Source organism: Lissotriton vulgaris, chromosome 12 (assembly GCF_964263255.1).
Source record: "Lissotriton vulgaris chromosome 12, aLisVul1.2, whole genome shotgun sequence".
NCBI lineage: Eukaryota > Metazoa > Chordata > Amphibia > Caudata > Salamandridae > Lissotriton > Lissotriton vulgaris.
Window position 1 is genome coordinate 36,487,412 of NC_141700.1, and position 23,333 is coordinate 36,510,744.

The 23,333-nt window shown below is 51.2% G+C and overlaps 1 protein-coding gene across 7 annotated transcripts in view; it reads right to left on the reverse strand.

The window, feature by feature from the left end:
• Positions 1-23,333, reverse strand: part of CHERP (calcium homeostasis endoplasmic reticulum protein) — a 138,802-nt gene that overhangs the window by 71,939 nt on the left and 43,530 nt on the right. For all 7 annotated transcript variants that reach the window (XM_086946929.1, XM_086946930.1, XM_086946928.1 and 4 more), the window contains exons 6-7: positions 4,407-4,518; positions 4,200-4,289 (exon numbers count right to left, since the gene is read on the reverse strand). In XM_086946929.1, the coding sequence (XP_086803055.1) occupies positions 4,200-4,289; positions 4,407-4,518 (202 nt within the window). The remainder of the gene's footprint in view (positions 1-4,199; positions 4,290-4,406; positions 4,519-23,333) is intronic.

Below are 23,333 nucleotides of genomic sequence, written 5' to 3' on the forward strand. Positions count from 1 at the left end.
TTGAGGGTGAGTGAGGGTGAGTGAGGGTGAGTGAGGGTGAGTGAGGGTGAGTGAGGGTGAGTGAGTGAGGGTGAGTGAGGGTGAGTGAGGGTGAGTGAGGGTGAGTGAGGGTGAGTGAGGGTGAGTGAGGGTGAGTGAGGGTGAGGGGTTGAGGGTGAGTGAGGGTGAGGGGTTGAGGGTGAGTGAGGGTGAGGGGTTGAGGGTGAGTGAGGGTGAGGGGTTGAGGGTGAGTGAGGGTGAGGGGTTGAGGGTGAGTGAGGGTGAGGGGTTGAGGGTGAGTGAGGGTGAGGGGTTGAGGGTGAGTGAGGGTGAGGGGTTGAGGGTGAGTGAGGGTGAGGGGTTGAGGGTGAGTGAGGGTGAGTGAGGGTGAGGTGTTGAGGGTGAGTGAGTGAGGGTGAGTGAGTGAGGGTGAGGGGTTGAGGGTGAGTGAGGGTGAGGGGTTGAGGGTGAGTGAGGGTGAGTGAGGGTGAGGGGGTGAGGGTGAGTGAGGGTGAGGGGTTGAGGGTGAGGGTGGGTGAGGGTGAGTGAGGGGTTGAGGGTGAGTGAGGGTGAGGGTGAGGGGTGGAGGGTGAGGGTGAGGGTGAGGGTGAGGGTGAGTGAGGGTGGGTGAGTGAGGGTGAGTGAAGGGTGTGAGGGTTAGGAGAGGGTGGTGGGGTGAGGGGATGACGGGAGAGGGAGGGTGAGGGGTGTGAGGTGAGGGAGGGTTGAGTTGAGGGTGAGTGAGGGTGAGTGAGGGTGAGGGTGAGAGTGAGGGGGTGAGAGTGAGTGGGTGAGAGTGAGTGGGTGAGAGTGGTGGGTGAGAGTGAGTGGGTGAGAGTGAGTGGGTGAGAGTGAGTGGGTGAGAGTGGGTGGGTGAGAGTGGGTGGGTGAGAGTGGGTGGGTGAGAGTGGGTGTGTGAGAGTGGGTGGGTGGAGTGGGTGGGTGGGTGAGAGTGAGTGGGTGGGTGGGTGTGAGTTTCTGACTAATAAATGAGTCTGGTACAGAATCCAGAGAGTTCTGTACCAAGGAAGCTGGTGGAACATGGTAATGTTGAGAGTTCAAGGCCGCAACAGGTGTTGGCCGCGGGAATGCTGAGGGTTCTATTCTACAGCAGGGGGATGGACATGGTCAACGATGGGACACAGGGACAAGCTTGGCCAGGTGACCGAGCACCATAGCATAGGGGTAACCATTTTGATCGGTGGAATTCTGTACGGAAAGGGGCTGTCGTAGCAGTTGAGTTCTGTAGCACCGCAGGGCGCAGAGCAGTGTTGTGCGCCAGAGGAGTGCACTGGCAACGCCCACCAAGCAAGTTTCGCACACTGGAAGGATAGACATGCTATGCTACTAGCACTGGTGTGAATCGAATGGCTTCATTGCACTGTGGGCAGTCTGGGATGTGTGCTTCCCTCCAATTTTGGGTTTAATGCAGACTATGCTCTGAGCATCATTTGATGCATTTAGGATTTGTGTTCTGCTCGATCCTCAAGACGGTCATGCGTACCATGTAATGAGAAGTTGTACATTGGGAGCAACTAAAGGAGGGCCACTAGTTCAATCAAGGGAACCGGCATCATAGAAGGGCCCTGCAGATCGCAGATGACGGAAGGTAAGAGGGTCCTGGAACAGTGATGGTTACGGCAGCCTAGCGAAGGTATGAAAACAATGCTCATGTAGTCCTAAAGTGACGAGTGTACACGGTCCTGCACCACATGAGGAGTTTAGGCATAACGCTCAAAAGGCAGAGGGGATTCAGCAGAAGGGTTTGCACCAACCTTATTTTAAAGAAAAGAGATTTGCCGAAAACGTGCAGGCGAGGTGCGACACGGCCCGGAAGACGCAAGGAAGAGAGGGGAGGGGGAGGAGAAATGCGACACGGCGGGAGGGGGCGGGCAGGGGAGGGGGCGGAGAGGGGAGAGGTGCGACACGGCAGGAAGACGAAAGAGGGGCTGTCGTAGCAGTTGAGTTCTGTAGCACCGCAGGGCGCAGAGCAGTGTTGTGCCTGGAACAGTGATGGTTACGGCAGCCTAGCGAAGGTATGAAAACAATGCTCATGTAGTCCTAAAGTGACGAGTCTACACGGTCCTGCACCAGAAGGGTTTGCACCAACCTTATTTTAAAGAAAAGAGATTTGCCGAAAACGTGCAGGCGAGGTGCGACACGGCCCGGAAGACGCAAGGAAGAGAGGGGAGGGGGAGGAGAAATGCGACACGGCGGGAGGGGCGGGCAGGGGGCGGAGCGGGGAGAGAATGAATGTTGAAGGCGAGCAAGACTGAGAGGCGGATCTGTAAGTTAAAACAAGCTTCTCAGCAGTGGCCGCAGGCTGCCAGTGGGAGGGAACGAGCGAACATATGGCGAGCGGCGGGAAGGGGAAGGGGCGGAACAGGGGAGGGGGCGGAACGGGGGAGGGGGCGGAGAGGGGACATGCACGCGCCCGTGACTTTTAAGGTCAATGCGCATGCGCATAAGCTTAATGCGCATGCGCATTGACCTTAAAAGTCACGGGCACTGCAAGGAATCGCCACGATTCCTTGCAGTGCAGATAAAGTGTGGATAACTCGCTATAGTCTCGCCTTGCTCGATGCGCATGCGCATCGACAGGCGAGACCTAATGACGACGACATCTGGAGTCAAATGTATACAAAAAAATGTTTTCAGAATCAATAGGCATTGAAATAGATAACGACTCCGGAAAGGAAACATTGGATCCAAGTGGAGATTTCAGAATAGCACAATAGCATTAATAGGACATATGACAGAAGGTTTGCAGGAAAAAAATACTATTTCGATTTCTTCTGAAATGCCCCAAAAAAAGCCTGGGTTCTGGGATTAAACATGAAGCAATAGACATCTCAATCACCTTTCTTAGCAAGTTATTTTGAAAGAATGTTTAGAAAATGAGCTCATAGCTTCCACCTCTATGTCAATCAGTTTTTTCTCCCTATGTAGTGTAGTTAGGAGAGGCTGTGTACTCGCTCATCTGTGGGGATAATGATCGTATGTTCATATTTAGAAGGAAACAGATAAGGAACGGTGGCAAATGGGAAAATAATAGAGGCCATCTGAACTGCTCCCTTGATCAAGACCAGAGCCCTGCACACCACCCACCCCCAATCAGGGCCACACAGATGAAAGGGGTAAGGATTAATTAGTTTATGGTCAAGGACTATTTGAAGAAGGTTGAACATTTGAAGGGGTAAACATGGTAAGTGGAGGAAAGGCAAGTAGAACTAGCACAGAAAGGGGGAGGGATGACCAACAATGGAGATTTGGAGGGGATCTAGAGGCTGAGGTTAAAGCTCTGTGGGACCCGTGCAATACCCAGACATACCAGACTCAAAATGTCAGAAATCTTACAAACATTCTAAAGGTGGACTGAAATCTGGAATGAATCATCCACGGACATAGGGCTTGGGGTGAAGAAGCTGTTACAACAGTTAACCTAATGGGGGGGTTTGGTTGGTGGAATGGGATTTATGGGGAGGGAGGAGGACGGCCTGTTGCTTATTCAGGATGTAGAGCGGTAGTCTAATAGACTTGGCTGGACAGAGAAGGACTTTGTCAAAGCGTTAAATAATTCATGGATTTTTAACCTGGCAGTTTTCTTATTTCCATGTTCCCTATTCCAAGGAGATGAAAACTGTATAATCAATGCCATATTGTGCTAGATGGAAAGACAATGTGAGATACGACTGGGAGAGGATATTCTAGGAAGAGAGAACTAATTGTGGGCAGTATATTCAAGGTCCTGTCTGGGGTCAACATTCTGGTTACTATAAGGTGATGGTGAAGAGTCTGCACTTTGGGCCACAAATGTAGACCCTGCTGCGTTGTATCTACATTTTCCAAGACTCCCAGGTGCTCTTGGTAGAATGGACTACGGAGTTAAAATGAAACTGGGAAGGTGGGCAAAAACTCAGATTATCACAGGGTGGGGTAATGAATTAAGGGGGATGAGGCAAGGAGTTTCTTAACTCACGAGATTTCCACACCATCGTAGGGCATTAGGATATCGACAATGGCTTGTAGGGAGTTAACAGGTGAATTTTGGTTTGACAGGGTCATCATTCGTTATCTGTCTACTAAATAACTATGTTAAACTACTTTAGGACTGCTAAAAATATTCACAACTGAGGTTTTTTATGGAGATGGTCAATGAACAAATACCCTTTTCCCCTCTACGGACAAGTCTTGAGCATCCACAGGACATTACAACATACCTGGTATTGACCCAAGCCCAATGCAGGACTTTGCAATTGCTGAATAATGGACTCATCAAAATAACCATTTTTCTCCCAGAGCTGAAGCAGCTATTTGCAAACAAAGAAAACAGAAAATTACTCATAGGTAATATTTAATGGAGAAAATGACAAAGCTTTTCACAGGGATAGAGAAAGCATATTTTGAAAAGCAAGAAGGGTTTTTACCCGTGCAATTTTCTGTTGCTTGTCTTCCTCTACAGCCAGGAAACTGGTGCAATAAATTGGGACAACCACCTTCTGGAGAGCAGCGAGAAGTTCGCGTGCCTGCTTCCTCTGGCTTGGAGATTAAAAAGAAAATAAGTTTGTGCGGAGCATTGCTGAGAAGACTAATATTTTATTGCAATATTTCAATTCCAAACTTAGGCAGAGAATTCCCTCCCTCTAACGAGTCTGTTAAGAAAAGAATCGGACACTTTCTGTGACAGGGCTGAATAGGACTCATGCACCGAGTCCTCAGTGTTGAACATCCTCATGATTCAAAGAACTTTTAACAATCTTGGAGGCCTTGGTGACTATAAACAAGACTCCATCTGTTCATATGGATCTTCTAAGGGAATTCCCTCTAAACTAATAGAGGGTAATTTAACTCTGCCTTCAAAGCCATCAGCTGGACACTTCTTGCCACCCAGACGAGAAAGATGCAGAATCAATCATTTCCGGCTACACATAAAAATTATTCTTTTAAGAGACAATGAAAACTCTATGCCAATTTCAGGAATTGGGCCACAAAATATCTACATGGGTATTAAATAAGAAAATCTCATTATATATTTTGACATGTGTACAAGGGGACAAAGTCCTCAAAAGTTACATCCATTAAATTGCTCTAAAATAATTTCCAGGGGCGTGGCCAAGATGGCGGGCTGAGAGGACGCACTTGCCGAGAGCTCCCGAGCCCCTGGAAACCCTGCACCGCTTACAGCCGCTGATCTCCCCCAGATCGGGCGGCTACCACACCTGCTGATCCCTGTGGTGGTGCAGAGCAGTCGGTGTGCCCCAGTTGTCCCGCCGCGGCGGTGGTTCCGCTTGGGTGCCGACCGAGGCAGTGCCCGCTGAGAGACCTACGGGGAACCCGAGAGCCGCGAGGCTTTCAGGCACTGTGTTCCGGCGAGGTGATCCAGCGACTGCGAGTGGCCTGCCGACGTGCCCGTGACACGGCGCCTGGGTGGGTGCCGGAGCGGCCTTCGTCGACGGAGCGGAGCTGAATAGACGGTGGCAGTGGAGGCGTAGCCGACCTACGGCACCTACGCAAGACCGGGGCTCGAGAAGGCCTACCCCACGTGGCTGCTCTGGTCCCCCCTGGCCGCAACGGAGTGAGGTCGTGCCTCCAGCGTGTTTGCACATCCCGGCAAACTGGCCCTGGTTGCCTCGCGCCCTGCGAGCCTGCCCTTTGACTGTACGCCCTGCATGTGTTCCTGTGACGGGGGTCGGCCTCGATTCCTGGGCGTTGGCCCCATTGCCTGTAACGGGCGGCCATTTTGAAGAACTTGGAGCAGCCGCCCGGCCTTGACCGGGGCCTCTGGACTGCAGTGCTCCCTTGCCAGCGATTGAGGGACCGGCCAGCCTCTGCTGCTCAGCTGCCGCGGCCTGTGGCACCTGCTCGCCGAACTGTGGACGTCGGCGATTCCCACCTCTCCAAGATGTCGAATGCCAGGGGGCAGAGGAGAGGCGATCGGACTTTGCCGGACATGTTGGGGTGTGGTGCCCTGCGCAGCGGCGGGGGCCAGCCTGCCCCGAGCCCCCCAACCAACTCCAGGGGCGCTGACGACGGAGAGCCCCCAGTGACCCGGTCGTTCCTGGAGTCCCTGTTTAGCTCCTTAAGGGAGGATTTTCAGACTTTGAAGCAGGAGGTGGCCGGAGAGGTCCGGGAAGTCCGAAGAGAAGTTGACTCCCTGGGGGAGCGAGTTAACACTGTGGAGGCGGCTGGTCATTATAGGGACGAGGAGATCACCCACTTGCAGCAGGAGGTCCTACGGCTGCGGGAACAACAGATCGAGCTACAGGCCCACGCCGAGGACCTTGAAAACCGGTCCAGGCGGAACAACATCAGGGTCCGGGGTGTTCCATCCAACGAAGAGGGTGAGGACGTGGCCGCCTACCTGGGAGCCCTATTCCGCGAAATCCTGGGGGAGTCTGAGGACTTCCAAATACGTATCGACAGGGCGCACAGGGTTGGCCGTCCTCGCAGGGCCTCGGCGCCCCCCCGGACATATTGGCCCTTTTGCCGGACTTCCCCTTGAAGGAGCGGATTCTCCGCGAGGCGCGGCGGCAGCAGCCTTTCCGCTTCAGAGATCACCCGGTGGCTCTATATCAGGACTTATCCACGATCACGTTGCAGAAGAGGAAAACATTTAAGATTGCCACGGACTTCCTTCGGGAGCACGAAACGCAGTATTCATGGGGGCACCCCTTCCGATTGATTTTCCGGTGGATGGAACATTGCATCAGCTTCGGTCCCTCCAGGATGTCTGCGGAGTATTGGGGATCACGGCCTCGGACATGGACACCCCGGCACCTCGCCGCAGGCGAAGCACTCGAGACGGCTGGCAACAGGTCGGAGAGAGGCGATCCCCGCCGCCTGTGAGGCCTGACTCGCCCACGATTCGAGCGGACATGTCGAGCGCCATCCAGGAGGCCTCCAGGGCGACGACGAACAGCGATGTGGCCTTGAGGGCCTGAACTTACTCCGGGGGGAGTCTACATTAGCTTTTCACCATTGCAGGTGCGGGGGTTCTAGGGGTAGGGGGGGCGGGGGTGCTTGTGGTGGTGGCTGGACGTCCACTTGATCGACTTTCCACGGCCTTGTCCGATAAGGACCGGACTGGGACAATGACGCTTTTGAATGGCTTGGGAAGCGGGGGGAGGAAGCGGAGTTGTTGGGGGTAGTTTCGAGTTTGGGGGTTCGCTGGGGAGAGGGGGGTTGGGGGAAGGTTGGGGTGTTTTGGGGTTCGGGGACTGTACTGTGCCGTTGGGAAGTCTGCTTTCGCTGTGAGATGATGTTTCTTGCTGTGGCCTTTGAGTTTTGCCCGGAGGGCCTTGCCCGCCTTCATGAGCGTCTCTGGTGTTCCCCTCCGTGATGGCCCTTAAAGTTGTTACTCTGAATGTGAAGGGGCTGAATAATCCGGTTAAACGGCGGGCTGTCCTGTCCCTGTTAGAGAACTCCCAGGCCGACATCTGCCTACTGCAGGAGACCCACCTGCTGGCCAAGGATTGTTCCAGAATGCGCACCCCCAAGTTCCCCACGCAACTCTTTTCTTCCAGTGCCTCTAAAACAGCAGGTGTGGCGCTTTTGTTCTCAAGAGGGTTCAGAGGGGAGGTTTTGCAGAAGGTAGCGGAGCAAAAGGGGAGACTCCTGGCATATAGGATTAAGGCGGGGGGCCTGGTGTTTACTGTAGGCTCCATATACGGCCCCAATGACCGTCAGGACCAATTTCTGCACAGGGCGCTGGAAGACGTGGCATCCAATCCTGACAGGCACATTATACTGGGGGGGGGGCCTTGAATGTGGTTTTTGATGCGACTCTGGACAGGTCTGTGCAGCGGCGCCACCAGCTGGGGGAGCTTTCGGGCTCGGTTCGTACCCGACTGGGGGAGCTTGATATGCACGACATGTGGCGCCGCCTCCACCCCGCGACTCGTGCATACTCCTATTTCTCCCATGCCCACAAGTCCTACGCGAGGCTGGATCATCTTCTAGTGACGGGCCCGATGCTCGAGCTGGCCTCAAATGCCGACATGGGGGTCCTCTCTCTCTCCGACCATGCACCGGTGGAGGGCACCTTCAGTCTACCTCCAGTGGCTCGTTCGAGGGGGGTCTGGCGTCTTCGGGATACGTTACTGCATAGGCGATCGACGGTGCTACAGATCCGCGCGGCCATAACGGACTTTCACCGTGTAAACGACAACACTACCCGCACAACGCAATGGGCTGCCCTGAAGGCTGTGCTCCGCGGCGAATTTATCGCTATCTCCTCGGCGGAGAACAAGGATCGCCAGCTCAAAAGGGATGAGCTTACTCGACGGGTGCGGGAGCTGGAGCAGGTGCATCACAGAACGGGCGCCCCCGAGTCTGGAGGCAATTGAAGGCCGCCAGGAAACTCCTATCCGCTCTTGACACAGACAGAGCGGAGTACGCGGTGCTTCGCCTGAAGCACAAGTATTACACCGGTGGGGACAGGTGCGGCCGGCTCCTGGCGCACAAGCTCAGGGTGCAGCACCAACAGCACAGGGTGAAGGAACTAGTTACCCCTACCGGGGGGGTCGGTCACGGAGGACGGGCAAATCGCGGAAGTTTTCCGCGACTACTATGCAAACCTCTACGCTGGCGAGGCCCCCTCCGCACAGACTGAAACGGACTATCTAGACTCGGTGTCGCTCCCGTCGCTGACGCCGGATCAGGCCCAATATCTGGAGCGGGAGATCCGGATTGAGGAGGTGGTTACGGCGATCTCCCGGCTCAAGACTGGTAAGGCCCCGGGACCCGATGGTTTTATCCCTCTCTTCTACAAGACCTTCTGCCAGGAGCTCGCGCCTCTTTTGACGCGTCTTTTTAATACATTCTCGGAGCCGGGTGCCATTCCCCCTGAATTTCTTCAGGCTACGGTCTCTGTGATCCCGAAACCGGGCAAGGATCGGACTGCTTGCGGGTCCTACCGCCCAATCTCACTTTTGAACACAGACCTGAAGGTTTTCACTAGCATTCTGGCTGCACGTCTGGCGCTTCATCTCCCGGGCATGGTCGACTCGGATCAGGCTGGCTTTGTACCAGGCAGGCAGACTGTGGACAACACGAAGAGAGTGACTCATATCCTTGAGAAGGCCTCGAGGATCCCCGGGGAACGCATGCTCCTCTCCATTGACGCGGAAAAGGCGTTTGACAGGGTGCACTGGCCTTATTTGGAAAAGGTCCTGGGCAAGTTTGGGGTCGGCGAGAAGTTCCGGCACCTGATTTTCAACTGCTACCGTTTCCCATCTGCGGTAGTCCGGGTGAACGGAGGTAGCTCTCGGCACTTTCCAATAGAGCGTGGTACAAGACAGGGGTGCCCGCTGTCCCCTCTGCTCTTCGCTCTCTATATGGAGTCGTAGGCTCAAAGGGTCCGCCAGAACCCCGACATCATAGGAGTCCGGATGGGAGAGTTCCATCATGTTCTCAGCCTCTATGCGGACGATGTCATACTGACACTCGACGACCCGCGGAGGTCCCTGCCTGCATGTATCGTGGAGCTGGACCTCTTTGCTACGGTGGCGGGCTTCAAGGTGAACCTTGGGAAGTCTGCGGCCCTTGATATCTCGCGGACTAGCGCCACCAGAGCGGACCTGCAGAGGCTTTTCCCCTTGAGCTGGTCTGGGGATCGGATTCCGTAGCTGGGGATCCTTTTGGCACCCACACTCCCTGCGATGGTCACAGCCAATTACACCGCTTTGAGTGCAAAGATCAAGGAGGAATTGGCCCGCTGGGACAGGGGCACGTTATCGCTGTTGGGCAGAGTGGCCGCGGTGAAGATGACCCTCCTGCCACAGGTCCTGTACCTGTTCAGGGCGCTCCCGCTACAGCCCCCCAAAGGATGGCTTGCGGAGACTCAGTCGGCCATCGCACGTTTTGTGTGGCAGGGCCGTAGACCTCGGATCAAACGGACCATAGCTACACTGGCGCCAGAGTCTGGTGGACTTGGGATACCAGACCTGCAGAAGTATTTTCAAGCCGCCCAATTGCGCTATTTGGTGGAGTGGAGCCGGTGGGAATCGGATAAACACTGGCTGTTTCAGGACCAGGCTGTAGCAGGCAGAACGCTACAAGAGGTGCCTTTCCTGAGAAGGGCCCACCGGCCCCCTAACCTTTATGCCTCCTTTGTGACGCGGGTCCCGCTAAGTGTGTGGGACTCTGTGGCTACCAAGCACGAACTCACTACCTTTCCCTCTCCCTTCACGCCACTGATTTGTAACCCGGACTTTGGCCCGGGTATGGACCCTGGAGCCTATGATCACTGGCGGGCGGCCCGATGTTTCACTTTATATCATCTATATGGCCCAGAGGGTGTCGTTCCCTTCCAGGACCTGCGTCGGGATTATGGCCTCCCCGAGACGGAACGCATCCGGTATATGCAGGCACGTCACTGGGCGCTACAGCCTCAAGTGTGCGCGACGGCGGACCGGCCGATCACAGCGTATGAGCGCTGGCTAGTGACTCGCTCGTCGGACGCCAAGCTCATCTCTGACTTGTATAGGATGCTGCAACCCCCCCCTTTCACATCTACAACCCGGGTAGGGAGCGCTGGGAACGGGAGCTTGGTCGAGTGCTGAGCCATACTGAATGGGACCACATCTCCTACCGAGCGCGCCACTCCGCCTATCACACCGGACTCACAGAGACCTTCACCAAAATCACAACCTATTGGTATCGCACTCCTGAGAAATTACATGAGGACATACCTGGGACATGTTGGCGCAACTGTGGTCAGACTGGCACACTTACTCATATATTGTGGGACTGTCCCCTTCTGGCTCCTTACTGGGAGGAGGTCCTCAATGAGGTTGACAAATGCTTTGGAATAGAACTACCCCGTCTCCCTGCATATATCCTACTGGGTTTGCCGAATGGATTGATGTACCCTCTCAGATCTAAAAGGGGTAGAAACAGCAATAGCTTTGGGGTCAGCAGTACAGAACATACTCATTCACTGGCGCTCCACCACGCTCCCCACTGTTGTCGGCTGGCTGCACAGATTGTGGCATGTCCTTGGCATGGTGAAGCTGTCCCTAGTGGTGGCGGGGGACGTAGACGCTTTTGAGGAGCTGTGGGCACCCTTCCATAATTTGTTATGCTCAGAATTCAAAGAAATCACTTGCCCTAGGTATCTTAGACTGTTGCGGCTGACACCGCCGCCAGACCCGCCTGTTTAATCGGCCCAAGCTGGCAACTGGTGGTGGGGGTAGACAATAGGTAGCCACAGGGGAAGAGCGAGTGGTTGACGGCACAGTACAGGGGGTGGGGGAGAGGGGTTGGGGGGGGTTGTTGGCTGGGTGGGAGGAGGGGCAGGGTTGTTCCCCCCCCTTTTTAGGTCTCGCTATTCGATGCGCATGCGCATCGAGCTTGCGAGGATATAGGGCTTTAACCAGAGTTAAACTGGGCGATTTGGTGCTGTGCCCGTGGCTTTTAGGTCAATGCGCAAGCGCATTGACCTAAAATGCGCGTGCACAGCACCAAATCGCCAGCCATCTGTTCCCCAGCTTGGATCTCCTGGCTTCTCCTCCCCTAATTATCCGCACATCAAAGGCTGCTCCCGCCCCCTGCTTCACACTTCAAACGAATGCTACCAAGAGCATTTCCCGCCCGACCACTTTTAATTTCATTTCGCAAGCAGTTCCCCCTCCTCCCTCTCCTGACTTTCTCCTGCCTGCCACACCAATCCAAACTGAGGCGCTGCTGCTCCAGTCCCTGTATTACTCCCACTCATCTATGATTAGGAATAAAAGACTGTCGGTTAAAAACAGTTTCAAGATAAAAATGGTTTCCCATTACTTTTGCAGAATGTTCTGCATTTCCTTAACCGCCTCCAACTCTCCGACTTTCACATGCACATACCACTTTGCTGATACTGACCGAGACATGCGCTTTATAAGCAGGAAATAGAATTCTACAGGAAACAATACTACCGAAGACCATTCGAGGGTGTGAGCTCAATGCCACCGAAGAGTACGTACAATTATTATACTTAAAGTTCAGTCAACTACCCTTGATGCACGGACAACCTTTGAAGAAAGTGAAAAGCATGTACCCTCACCCTCACCCTCAACCCCTCACCCTCACCCACCCTCAACCCCTCACCCTCACCCTCACTCTCACTCACCCTCAACCCCTCACCCTCAACCCCTCACTCACCCTCAACCCCTCACTCACCCTCAACCCTCACCCTCAACCTCAACCCCTCACCCACCCTCACTCACCCTCACTCACCCTCAACCCCTCACCCTCAACCTCACTCACCCTCACCCTCACTCACCCTCAACCCCTCACCCTCAACCACTCACCCTCACTCACCCTCAACCCCTCACCCTCACCCACCCTCAACTCCTCACCCTCAACCCCTCACTCACCCTCACTCTCACTCACCCTCAACCCCTCAGCCTCACTCACCCTCAACCCCTCAGCCTCACTCACCCTCAACCCCTCACCCTCACTCACCCTCAACCCCTCACCCTCACCCTCAACCCCTCACCCTCAACCCCTCACCCTCACCCTCAACCCCTCACCCTCAACCACTCACCCTCACTCACCCTCAACCACTCACCCTCACCCTCACTCACCCTCAACCACCCTCAACCCCTCACTCACCCTCAACCCCTCACCCTCACTCACCCTCAACCCCTCACCCTCAACCTCAACCCCTCACCCACCCTCAACCTCACCCTCAACCCCTCACCCTCACTCACCCTCAACCACTCACCCTCACTCACCCTCAACCTCACCCTCAACCTCACCCTCAACCTCACCCTCAACCTCACTCACCCTCAACCACTCACCCTCACTCACCCTCAACCCCTCACCCTCACTCACCCTCACTCTCACTCACCCTCAACCCCTCAGCCTCACTCACCCTCAACCCCTCAGCCTCACTCACCCTCAACCCCTCACCCTCACTCACCCTCAACCCCTCACCCTCAACCCCTCACCCTCAACCCCTCACCCTCACCCTCAACCCCTCACCCTCACTCACCCTCAACCTCACCCTCAACCCCTCACCCTCAACCCCTCACCCTCACTCACCCTCAACCACTCACCCTCACCCACCCTCAACCACCCTCAACCCCTCACCCTCAACCCCTCACCCTCAACCCCTCACCCTCACTCACCCTCAACCCCTCACCCTCACTCACTCTCAACCCCTCACCCCCACCCTCACTCACCCTCAACCCCTCACCCCTCACCCTCAACCACCCTCAACCCCTCACCCTCAACCCCTCACCCCCTCACCCTCAACCCCTCACCCTCACTCACCCTCAACCCCTCACCCACTCTCAACCCCTCACCCCTCGCCCTCACTCACCCTCACTCACCCTCACCCTCAACCCCTCACCCTCACTCACCCTCAACCCCTCACCCTCACTCACCCTCAACCCCTCACTCACCCTCAACCCCTCACCCTCAACCCCTCACCCTCACTCACCCTCAACCCCTCACTCACCCTCACTCTCACTCATCCTCACTCACCCTCAACCCCTCACCCTCACTCACCCTCAACCCCTCACCCTCACCCTCACTCACCCTCACTCACCCTCAACCCCTCACTCACCCTCACCCTCACCCTCACTCACCCTCACCCTCTCACCCTCACCCTCTCACCCTCACTCACCCTCACCCGCCCTCAACCCCTCACCCTCAACCCCTCATTCACCCTCACTCTCACTCATCCTCACTCACCCTCAACCCCTCACCCTAACTCACCCTCACTCACCCTCAACCCCTCATCCTCACTCACCCTCAACCCCTCACCCTAACTCACCCTCAACCCCTCACCCTCACTCACCCTCAACCCCTCACTCACACACTCACCCTCACTCACCCTCAACCCCTCACCCTCACTCACCCTCAACCCCTCACCATAAACCCCTCACCCTCACTCACCCTCACTCACCCTCAACCCCTCACCCTCACTCACCCTCAACCCCTCACTCACTCACCCTCAACCCCTCACTCACCCTCACTCACCCTCACCCTCACTCAATCTCACCCTCACTCACCCTCAACCCCTCACCCTCACCCTCAACCCCTCACCCTCACTCACCCTCAACCCCTCACCCTCAACCCCTCACTCACCCTCACTCTCACTCACCCTCAACCCCTCAGCCTCACTCACCCTCAACCCCTCAGCCTCACTCACCCTCAACCCCTCACCCTCACTCACCCTCAACCCCTCACCCTCAACCTCAACCCTTCACCCTCAACCCCTCACCCTCAACCCTTCACCCTCAACCCCTCACCCTCACTCACCCTCAACCCTCACCCTCGACCCCTCCCCCTCAACCCCTCACCCTCACTCACCCACCCTCAACCCCTCACCCTCACTCACCCTCACAACACATATTGTGTTACAATAGGTGTCACATTTGCGAAAGATAAAACTATTGGCATTGTAAATAACAAAGCTATTAATTCGCTATTTTCAAAACAAGCACATAAATAAAAAATGTGTCCTTTACAATACCAATAGCTCAAACTTTCCTAATGCGAGACCTATTGCATTGCTGTGCTTCTCTCCCCTGCTGCACTCTCCTGCTCTCTAGAGATGTGGCCTAACGACCAGAGCTGCCATCTAAGTCACGTAAATACAAAACATGTTGCATTCCAAATGCTATAGGTGTCACATTCGCGAAAGTTATAACTATTGGCATTGTAAATGACAAAGCCATCAATTTAGCAATTTTAAAAACCAACAAATAAATAAAATATGTCATTTACAAGACCAATAACTCCAACTTTTCTAATGCGAGACCTATTGCATTTCCAATGCTTGGTTTTTTTCCCTTTTTTTCTTTTTCCCCCCCTTTTGTTTTCGTCCACAGGTGCGCGAGCCGTGAGATCCAGGCACGACTGTGCCCACCATGTCGAAAGGACTGCCTTTATGCATCTAATGTACCATGCGCACTGATTCTGAGAGGCACCTGTGGTTATATGTTTGTTTTGTTGTTTCTTTCCTCACCATGCTTCAATAAAATACTTTAAACCTAAAATAGTTTACAGTGTTTAATTGACATCAACAGATTTGTACTTGATTGGCTTTGTAAAAAAAAAAAAAAAGTTAATGGAAGAGAAATCCCCAAAGCTTTCTCTTCTTCATTCCTGGCCAGGAGTTCAGTGAAAAAAAAAAAAGTAATACTAAGTGTCACCAGCTACAATCTCCAGGATTTAAAATTAAACCCGGGGCTCTTCAAAAGGACCCTGCATTGTCCCACCACGTTGGTCTGCTCTTTCATGCACTTCGAAAATACCCACTGGAAGTCACTGGCAGCCAGCATCGATAGACAAACTATGTTGCACCACTTTCAGAAAAAGAAAACATACACAATTTCTGCTAGAGATAAGTCTTTTGTGTCTTTGAGACTGACTTGAAAACAATATGTATGTTGTTCATCGCAAAATAGTCTGAACTTCAAGAGTATTCCCAGCTAAGTGATGTGGTACAGTATGCAGTGAGCTCGTCAATTAATTCTCATAGTATGACAGAATCATGGCTTCAGACAGATGTTAAAGGAGGGGTCTGACCTCTTAGGCAAAAGGACTTTATATTACCTCAGGACACTTCCTCGGTAGAGCCTCCTAATAAGATGGCTTTCTTACAATAGGTACATGAGCAATCAGGAAAAATAGACAGCCATCCGGAGGAATGGTAATTTTTGCTTAGACTAAATGAAAGTAAGAAGTTGTAAATTCTATCAGATTGAATGCCCTTAGATTTTAGCTGGCTCATTCTCCCTCTCTTCTAAGAATCCTATTGCAGTTAGTTATTTTAAGTAAAAATCAATTCCTTCAGTGATTGAATCCTCTATGATGGAACGATAGATAGCAGGGGTGTGGAATTTAATAAAATATCTACTTGTCCATGTGGCAGGTTGCTTCATAAATCTACTTGTCCTGCAACAAAATCCACTAGTCCCTTTTGTGCCTTGTAATGCGGCGACAAATTATGACAGCAATCTCATTATATAAGAGCTCTTATATGGCCTCTCTGATTATGCAAGGGCTCATACCATTGTAGGATATGAATACTAGCCAGTCCCCCATGTTGACACGTTTCTGCAGATCTACATACTAAGGCTGAAGGTAGCGTTAAGCAATAGTTTTTAGGGCTGGCGTACCCTACTGAGTCTGTGCTAACCTACTAACGTGCACATTTTAAGGGTTTTCACCAACTCTTCTCTAATCTTTTCCCACACTGAGAAAGGTTGGAACTTTACTCCTTACAATGGCAGATGTGAAACCTCTTCCAGGGTTGGGAAAAAGTGGTTGGAGGGAAAGTGAACTTGCAAACACTTAGACTTTCGCTTGAGCAAATAAACACATGCATATTTGCTCATGCAAAAATGCAGTCAACAAATAGTTTCTAGGAGTAGTGTTTCTTGGCCTACTTTTGTAAATTCTTGTGAATTCACAAACATTGTAGATCTGCACTTAATGCAAAAGCATACCATGGGTGCACTTTTGAGACTTTCTTTAATAACTGGGTCCCTAATTAGGCATGGCTTTAACTGTGCCCATTTGTGTTTATTAAAATTCTGTTTCTCTCTCTATCGGCTGGCTTCACTGTGAGGGACAGGATTCTGCTCTTCTGCAAGGAGCATATCTGCACACAAACTAGTTTTGTTCAGTGCCAGGAACTACTGTGGCAATGTTTGCTTTTTGAGACCAAAAACACTTATTGCTTTCGCCAATGTTCATTAAAATGAAAGGGCCCGGCAGCTCCCACCCCAATAATGTGTTACAAAAACCATACCAAAAAAAGTCACACATTGACAAAACGAAAAGGCTGACCACCAATTTCAGATCTGCCCGCTTTGCCAATGCTTGTTTATTTTTATATTTCCCGTAAGCTTATTAAAACTAGTTACACTGATTTTCCATTCTGAATAGGTTTGGGAAATACTAGCATACATAAACACTTTTTACCAAACAATGCGGCAAAAAAACGGTACCTCAAAACTTTACAGTAGTTTAGCTCATTATTGTTTTCTCCTTCTTCCATTTTTTGTGAATATTTTATTTTGAAAGCAAAGACTCCTCAATCTTGCTTTGAAGCTTCTGCAAATATTTGCATCTAATCGGAGAGCATTTTGGGGGCATTATGCATAGCCACATAGTGCTAAACATTGAAAATGTGTGTACAGATTTTTATACTGGAACCACGGTCAGTACTGCAGTCCGAGCTTAAAGAATTTACTTAGAGTGCTCACCCTAATAATAAAGGCTCGGCATTAATGAACCATTAATACAAGTTTGAACAGCATTAACACATGGACACAAATATTACCTTAACTGCAGACAATGCATAAACTGGCAGCCAAAGGGTTTGTGCTGTAGGGGGTTGGGCCTACTTGTCCCAACGACAAAATACACATGAAAACTTGTTAACCTTGACCCCAAACAATATGTCCTGTGCTTCGGGCTATAGGAATTCCACATCCCTGGATAGTTTTAACATTCTTTCCACCCAATTCCCTCCGAGCGCTTAACTAACATTTGCTTTAGAGAGAACCCACCTGCTAAACCCACATAGTTAGAATGGTCACAGTCCTTGATAAACCACAAGGGCTCATTGTTTTTGGTCCCAGTTTTTATTACCAACTACCTAATGAGAAGAATCCTCTCCCAATTATTCTAGGTGATGTTGAAGATTCCAAAAATAAGCCTGTCTTGTACGTAGATGTATTTATGTAATCAAAGTCACATCGCACATCTTGGTTTCTCTAAAACTAGGGGCAGTGTGCAAAGGTTTGGATACTGCCTGAATAACAAAAATGGACCAATAGCAACTGCCAATAAAAAAAGTAAATTGAGGAAACAACAAACCACAGCAAACTTAAGAGTAGTATGGGTATACATGTGCAAAGTAAACAGGCATTTCATAAGGGAGATAAAGCAACAAGTTTATAGATCTAATTGGCAGCTAATACAGGAGATGGAGAGGATTTAGGGAAATCTGTGTTTTAGTTAAAAGGGGCTCATTATAATCAAATTTGCTCCCTTGCGGTGTACTGCTCTTTTAATAAGTCTTCACGGCTTGTGGGGCAATACTCGCAATTTACCACCCTTTTTAAAGCTGCATAAATAAGTGAACAATTAACCTTAAATTCAATTACACCATCAAATCATTCAATTAATTTGATTAGAGCCGCAGAACAAGATAATCTCCTGGCAGTTATTCTGAAAATGAAAGGTGAAATGACTGGTTCAAAAACGACTCGCAGTTTTTCGTTAGGTGTTTAGAACAGGGAATATTCCCTTTTAACATCATCAGTGCTGCAGCAATTCCCCCTCTGTGCTGGCTCTCATTTATTCCCATTGTTCATGACGAGCTCAGCTCGTCATGAGTACACGCGCAGTGTACTGCATGACGAGCTGAGCTCGTCATGAGCATCGTAGGGGTTAAAGGCGGGTAAACTATTAAAATGTCCTTGTCCAATGGTGTTTAAACTAAAATTTCATGCAGATCTTAGGAGATACAAAAGTCTGATAGATGTTGTGCCAAACAAATTTTAAGCTAAATACATTATTCCAGCAGGTCACCATCGGAGGGGTTTAAGAAAGGATCCCTTTATTTCCAGGCAGAATTTGAAACATTCACCTTAGCACATATCATTGGGGAAACACAAGCAATGTTTTGAAATTACATCGAGGGGAAACCTGAAAAGTTTATTTATATAAATAAATTGGAAGAACAGCGAATGAGGGATGAGATACAGAGAGTAAGATTTGGAGTAAACTCTTTTCCATTGCAGGCATGGCATCCAATTTGGAACTAATAGAGGGGCAATGTCTGTGTTCTTTAACTGCAAGGTGTTTTTAAAACCTCTCTTTGTAAAGTATGAAAGAGACTCATCCAGCAGGAATGACTAACAGCAGAATTGTATTTATCTGTACCCCTATTTACACAGAAATCCTCGCATTTTGAACTTTGCAATCAAATTCAAATACTTTATTCAGTTTTCTTTGTTAGAAACCATAAACGTCACACATTAAAAAACAACACATGCACTTTAAAACCATGATACAATAGCTAAAATCAATTATTGTATAGTAACGACAATATTGACGCACAAGGCAGGGAGGGCTAAACATCAGTGGGCCCAAGTAAAATGCCATGATATTAAAAGTCCAAAATTTTCTATATTTCATTGCGCATTTAAAAAACCCGGCCACAAATGGAATACAATCAAAGTTAAGCAGTTGCTAATATAAAAGAGCGGGGCGTACTTGGACAAAATTAAGTCTTTTTAAAAGAGGTAATAAATAAATAGTCCTGGGCGTTGTATAATGTTTACAGAAGAAAAGAAAGTGGAGCAGGTCCTGTGGAGACAAATTGTCGCAGCCACAGGGTGCTAACACCGTCCCACTGTTACTGCCCCTTGGTACTGCCAGTAAAAAGTGAAAAAGGTTCAATCTAAACCTTGTTAATAAGAAGCGCTCATAGGCTGGCAATGGGAGGGATAAGTACTGCTCTATAGCCGTGGAAGTTTTAAGCATCAAATGTTTCCTCACACTGGGTTTCAGCATCTCTCTCTCCTCTCTATCCATTTTTTTTGATTGTATAAAGGAGTGCTTTATAAACATGATATCCTGCCTGGTGATACAGTCTGGATTAAAAAACAGATTGGGACGTCCCAACTCTTTAAAATTTGCTTTGAGGTATTTTAACTAGGGGATCTTCATCTTATTATCAAGGCTCAAGGCTTCTCTTAGTATGCTAGGTGTGAGGCCTATGTTCTTGTTAAGGCAACACTGTAGCCAAAAGGTTAAGGGGCGAAGGGCCAATGTATCACTTATATATGGCAGCCCTTTTTCCTCATGGACTGCCAAATTTGCTGTTCCCTTTGGGACACTCAAGAGCTGCTTCAGGAAGTTATTTTCTGTCACCTGAAGGCCCTGCAGCCGCCAATATCCCCATAGGTCACTGCCATAACTTGCTATAGACACACTCTTAGCCCTATAGATTTTGAGCATTGCTGAAATCGGGCGGGTATCTATTCTAGCTGCAAATCCGAACAGTGCTGTGTTTGCCCTGATAACCTCACCCCTTTTTTTGTTTAAAAGTGCCGCCTAGGTGGAGGAGCCAGGCAGGCATTCAAAATGGCCACATAGTCGCTCGGCTCCGCGAGCCCTTTCGCCCCACACGTCTATCCTGCCGAATATCCTGACCCACGGAGGCATACTTTGACAAAGGAAAGAAAACTAGCACCTACCGTTTGCTTCCGGAGCTCCTGCGTGCCGCCGATCCTGGGAATTATCCCAGACTGCTCTGCGGCCCATGCGATGGTGAGACCGGGGCGTTTATTAGGCGGGGCCTCCGGCCGCAGCTGCAGCACCGACGGCCGTTGATGGCGGCGGGGAGCCTGCCGGTGGGGGCCGATGATATGAAGGTATGAAGGACCGCTGCCAGTGGTGAAGACCCGACCCGCTTGTCGGAGACCCTTGAGGGGCAGTGTGGTGGCGCAGGATCGGAGGGGGCGCTTGACTCCTGCCCCCTCCCCAAGTTTTGTTGCCCGGGCATAGCCAAAGATTGCCCCCGACATAGGCGGGCGACTACAATCGACCCCTCGCGCAGCTGAGCTAGGCGCTGAGGAGGGTTGAGGACAGCCGCCGTGAAACCACAGAGACACGCCCACCGAGTTAGGCCACACCCCCCCTCCCCCCTCACTTAAGAATGTGCTGTTTCCGGAGGCGCAGCGGACGGGCGCAGCAGGCGCGCCGGCGGTGCGCCGAAGGCGCGCCAAAGGCAAGCCCGTCTGCGCCCGTCCGCGACCTGACGGGACCAGGGGCCACAACCCCTGCCCCCCACACCATCCAGGTCAGGACATACAGCTCAGCCGCCATAAAGAAGATAAGACCTCCTATTATGGCGCAATGCCCGCACTCCTTCCCTCCAGCCGACCTCCCTATTCAATGCCCTGGCTGCAAACACTCCTTCGACACCAGCGAGGCACCAGCCACGCCACAGGACTACCAGATGTACCTGTTAAACTGCCGATCTCTTCCTCGGCATAGCATGCAGATATGCCTACTCCTAGAGAATCACAACCCGGATGCCATCTTCTTGACGGAGACATGGCTCATGCCCCATTCAGAGCCAGACATAGTCACCGCCCTTCCCCCTGGGTTCCAAATCCATAGAATGGACCGGACCAAGGGAAGAGGGGGAGGCCTGGCTATCATTCTAAAAGAGAAATACTGCTGCCGCATTTCGACCGAAGCTATTCCCGAATGCGAAAGCATTGCATTCAGAATAGACTTCTCTGCGAACAGCTCCCTTTCTGGTACCCTGATATACCGCCCCCCAGATTCAGGAAAACTGTTCATTAGGTCTCTACCAGATATCATCGCGAATCGGCTTCTAACCCCGGCTAACTATACAGTTCTAGGAGATTTTAACTTCCATTTTGACTCCCCCACAGACCTTGTTGCTAGGGAATTAACAGAGGACCTGGCAGCTCTGCAACTGACCCAGTTGGTTAGGTCCCCCACCCATGAAAAGGGAAACCTGCTCGACCCAATCTTTAGTAACTGCACCGGACTAACGGTCGGTCAACCCACTCGCCTCCCATGGACAGACCATTTCCTCATCCCATTTACCTGGTCTACCATCAAACTTCCCTCATTGCCTCCCCGTCCTATAACTAGGAGGAATTGGAAAAAACTTTCCATAGAGCCATGGACAACTATCCTTGAAGACTCCCGTCCACCTCCCTGTACTAACCCCATCCAAGCAAATAACAACTATGAGGGCTGGATCAGGAAATCACTGGACACGATCCTTCCTCTACGGAAATCCGCTCCCAAGAGATTACACAAGTCTGCTCCCTGGTTTTCAGACTCCCTGAGAGATCTGAAACGCCTCTGCAGGAAAAAAGAGAGAGCCTGGAGAATAGATTTCCTCCCAGAAAACAAAAAACACTACAAAGAGGCTATTAAGGCCTACAGAAATGGGGTGAGAACAGCTCAGTCCGCCTACTTTGCAGATCAAATAATGGCAGCAAAATCAAAACCCAAGGAGATCTTCCACCTGGTCAAAAAATGCATTACTGTTAATACTGCCCCCCCAGTCCCGAAATCACTAGAGCAATGCAATGAACTTGCAGACTTTTTCCACAATAAAGTCACGCAGATTTATTCTGCTTTCCCGGTAACAGCTAACAATTCAACTTACCAAAGCCCCCTGAATAACTCCCCCCTGCAAGGACAACCTATGCTGGATCATTTTTCCCCACTAAACCTGGAGCCACTGCAACAACTGGCAGTCCAAGTCAAATCTGGGTCTCCCCTCGACCCTGCCCCACCAGAAATACTGCTCCAGGCAGGCCAAGCCATCTTTCCAGTGGTGCTAGAGCTCCTTAATTCATCTATTTCCTCCTGCACAGTACCAACCGGGTGGAAGAGAGCCATGGTACGGGCTTTGCTAAAGAAACCCACCCTCAATCCAGAAGATCACTCTAGCTACCGTCCTATTTCATTACTCCCCTGGGTAAGTAAGGTGCTAGAGAAACACATAAATACCCAGCTGACACAATTTCTGGAAAACCATGCACTCCTGGACCCATCCCAGACAGGTTTCAGGCCAAAACATGGTACTGAAACTGCTTTGCTGGCAGTCGTCGAAGAGTCTCGAAGGATACTGGATCAAGGGGGATCAGTGGGAGTGATCCTCCTTGATCTAAGTGCAGCCTTCGACACGGTCAGCCATGCCACTCTGCTGAACCGTCTGCATAACATCGGTGTCGGAGGCGACGCTCTAAAATGGCTGGAATCATTCCTGCATAACAGATCCTTCCAGATCTTTGATGGGGACATAACATCAGCCAGAAAACCCCTAGACTGTGGAGTACCACAGGGCTCCTCTCTGAGCCCTGTGCTCTTCAATGTCTATATGAAACCATTGGCTGGGCTCGTCGAACCATCAGGCATAAAAATTGTATCATATGCCGACGATACCCAGCTAGTGGTTTCACTGACGCAGGAAAGCACCGGCCACACCTCAGGAAACCTGATGAACTGCCTGGAGGATATAAAAAAGTGGATGACAGGCTCTTCATTAAAGCTGAATGGAGACAAAACGGAGCTCATGCTCCTAGGCACTGTTTCACCCACTTTACTCCCCTCCATGTGGCCTGGATGTTTGGGCACGCCTCCCATCCCCAAAGAGAGTGTAAAAAGCCTGGGAGTATGGCTGGATAAAAACCTCTCCTTCTCCACCCAGGCCACTAAACTTTCCGCCATCTGTTTTGGCTTACTTAGAACACTAAGGAAGGTCCTCCCCCGCCTCCCAATGGAAGCAAAACAAGTGGCAGTTCAGGGCCTGATCCAGTCCCGGCTGGACTCAAATAACGCTC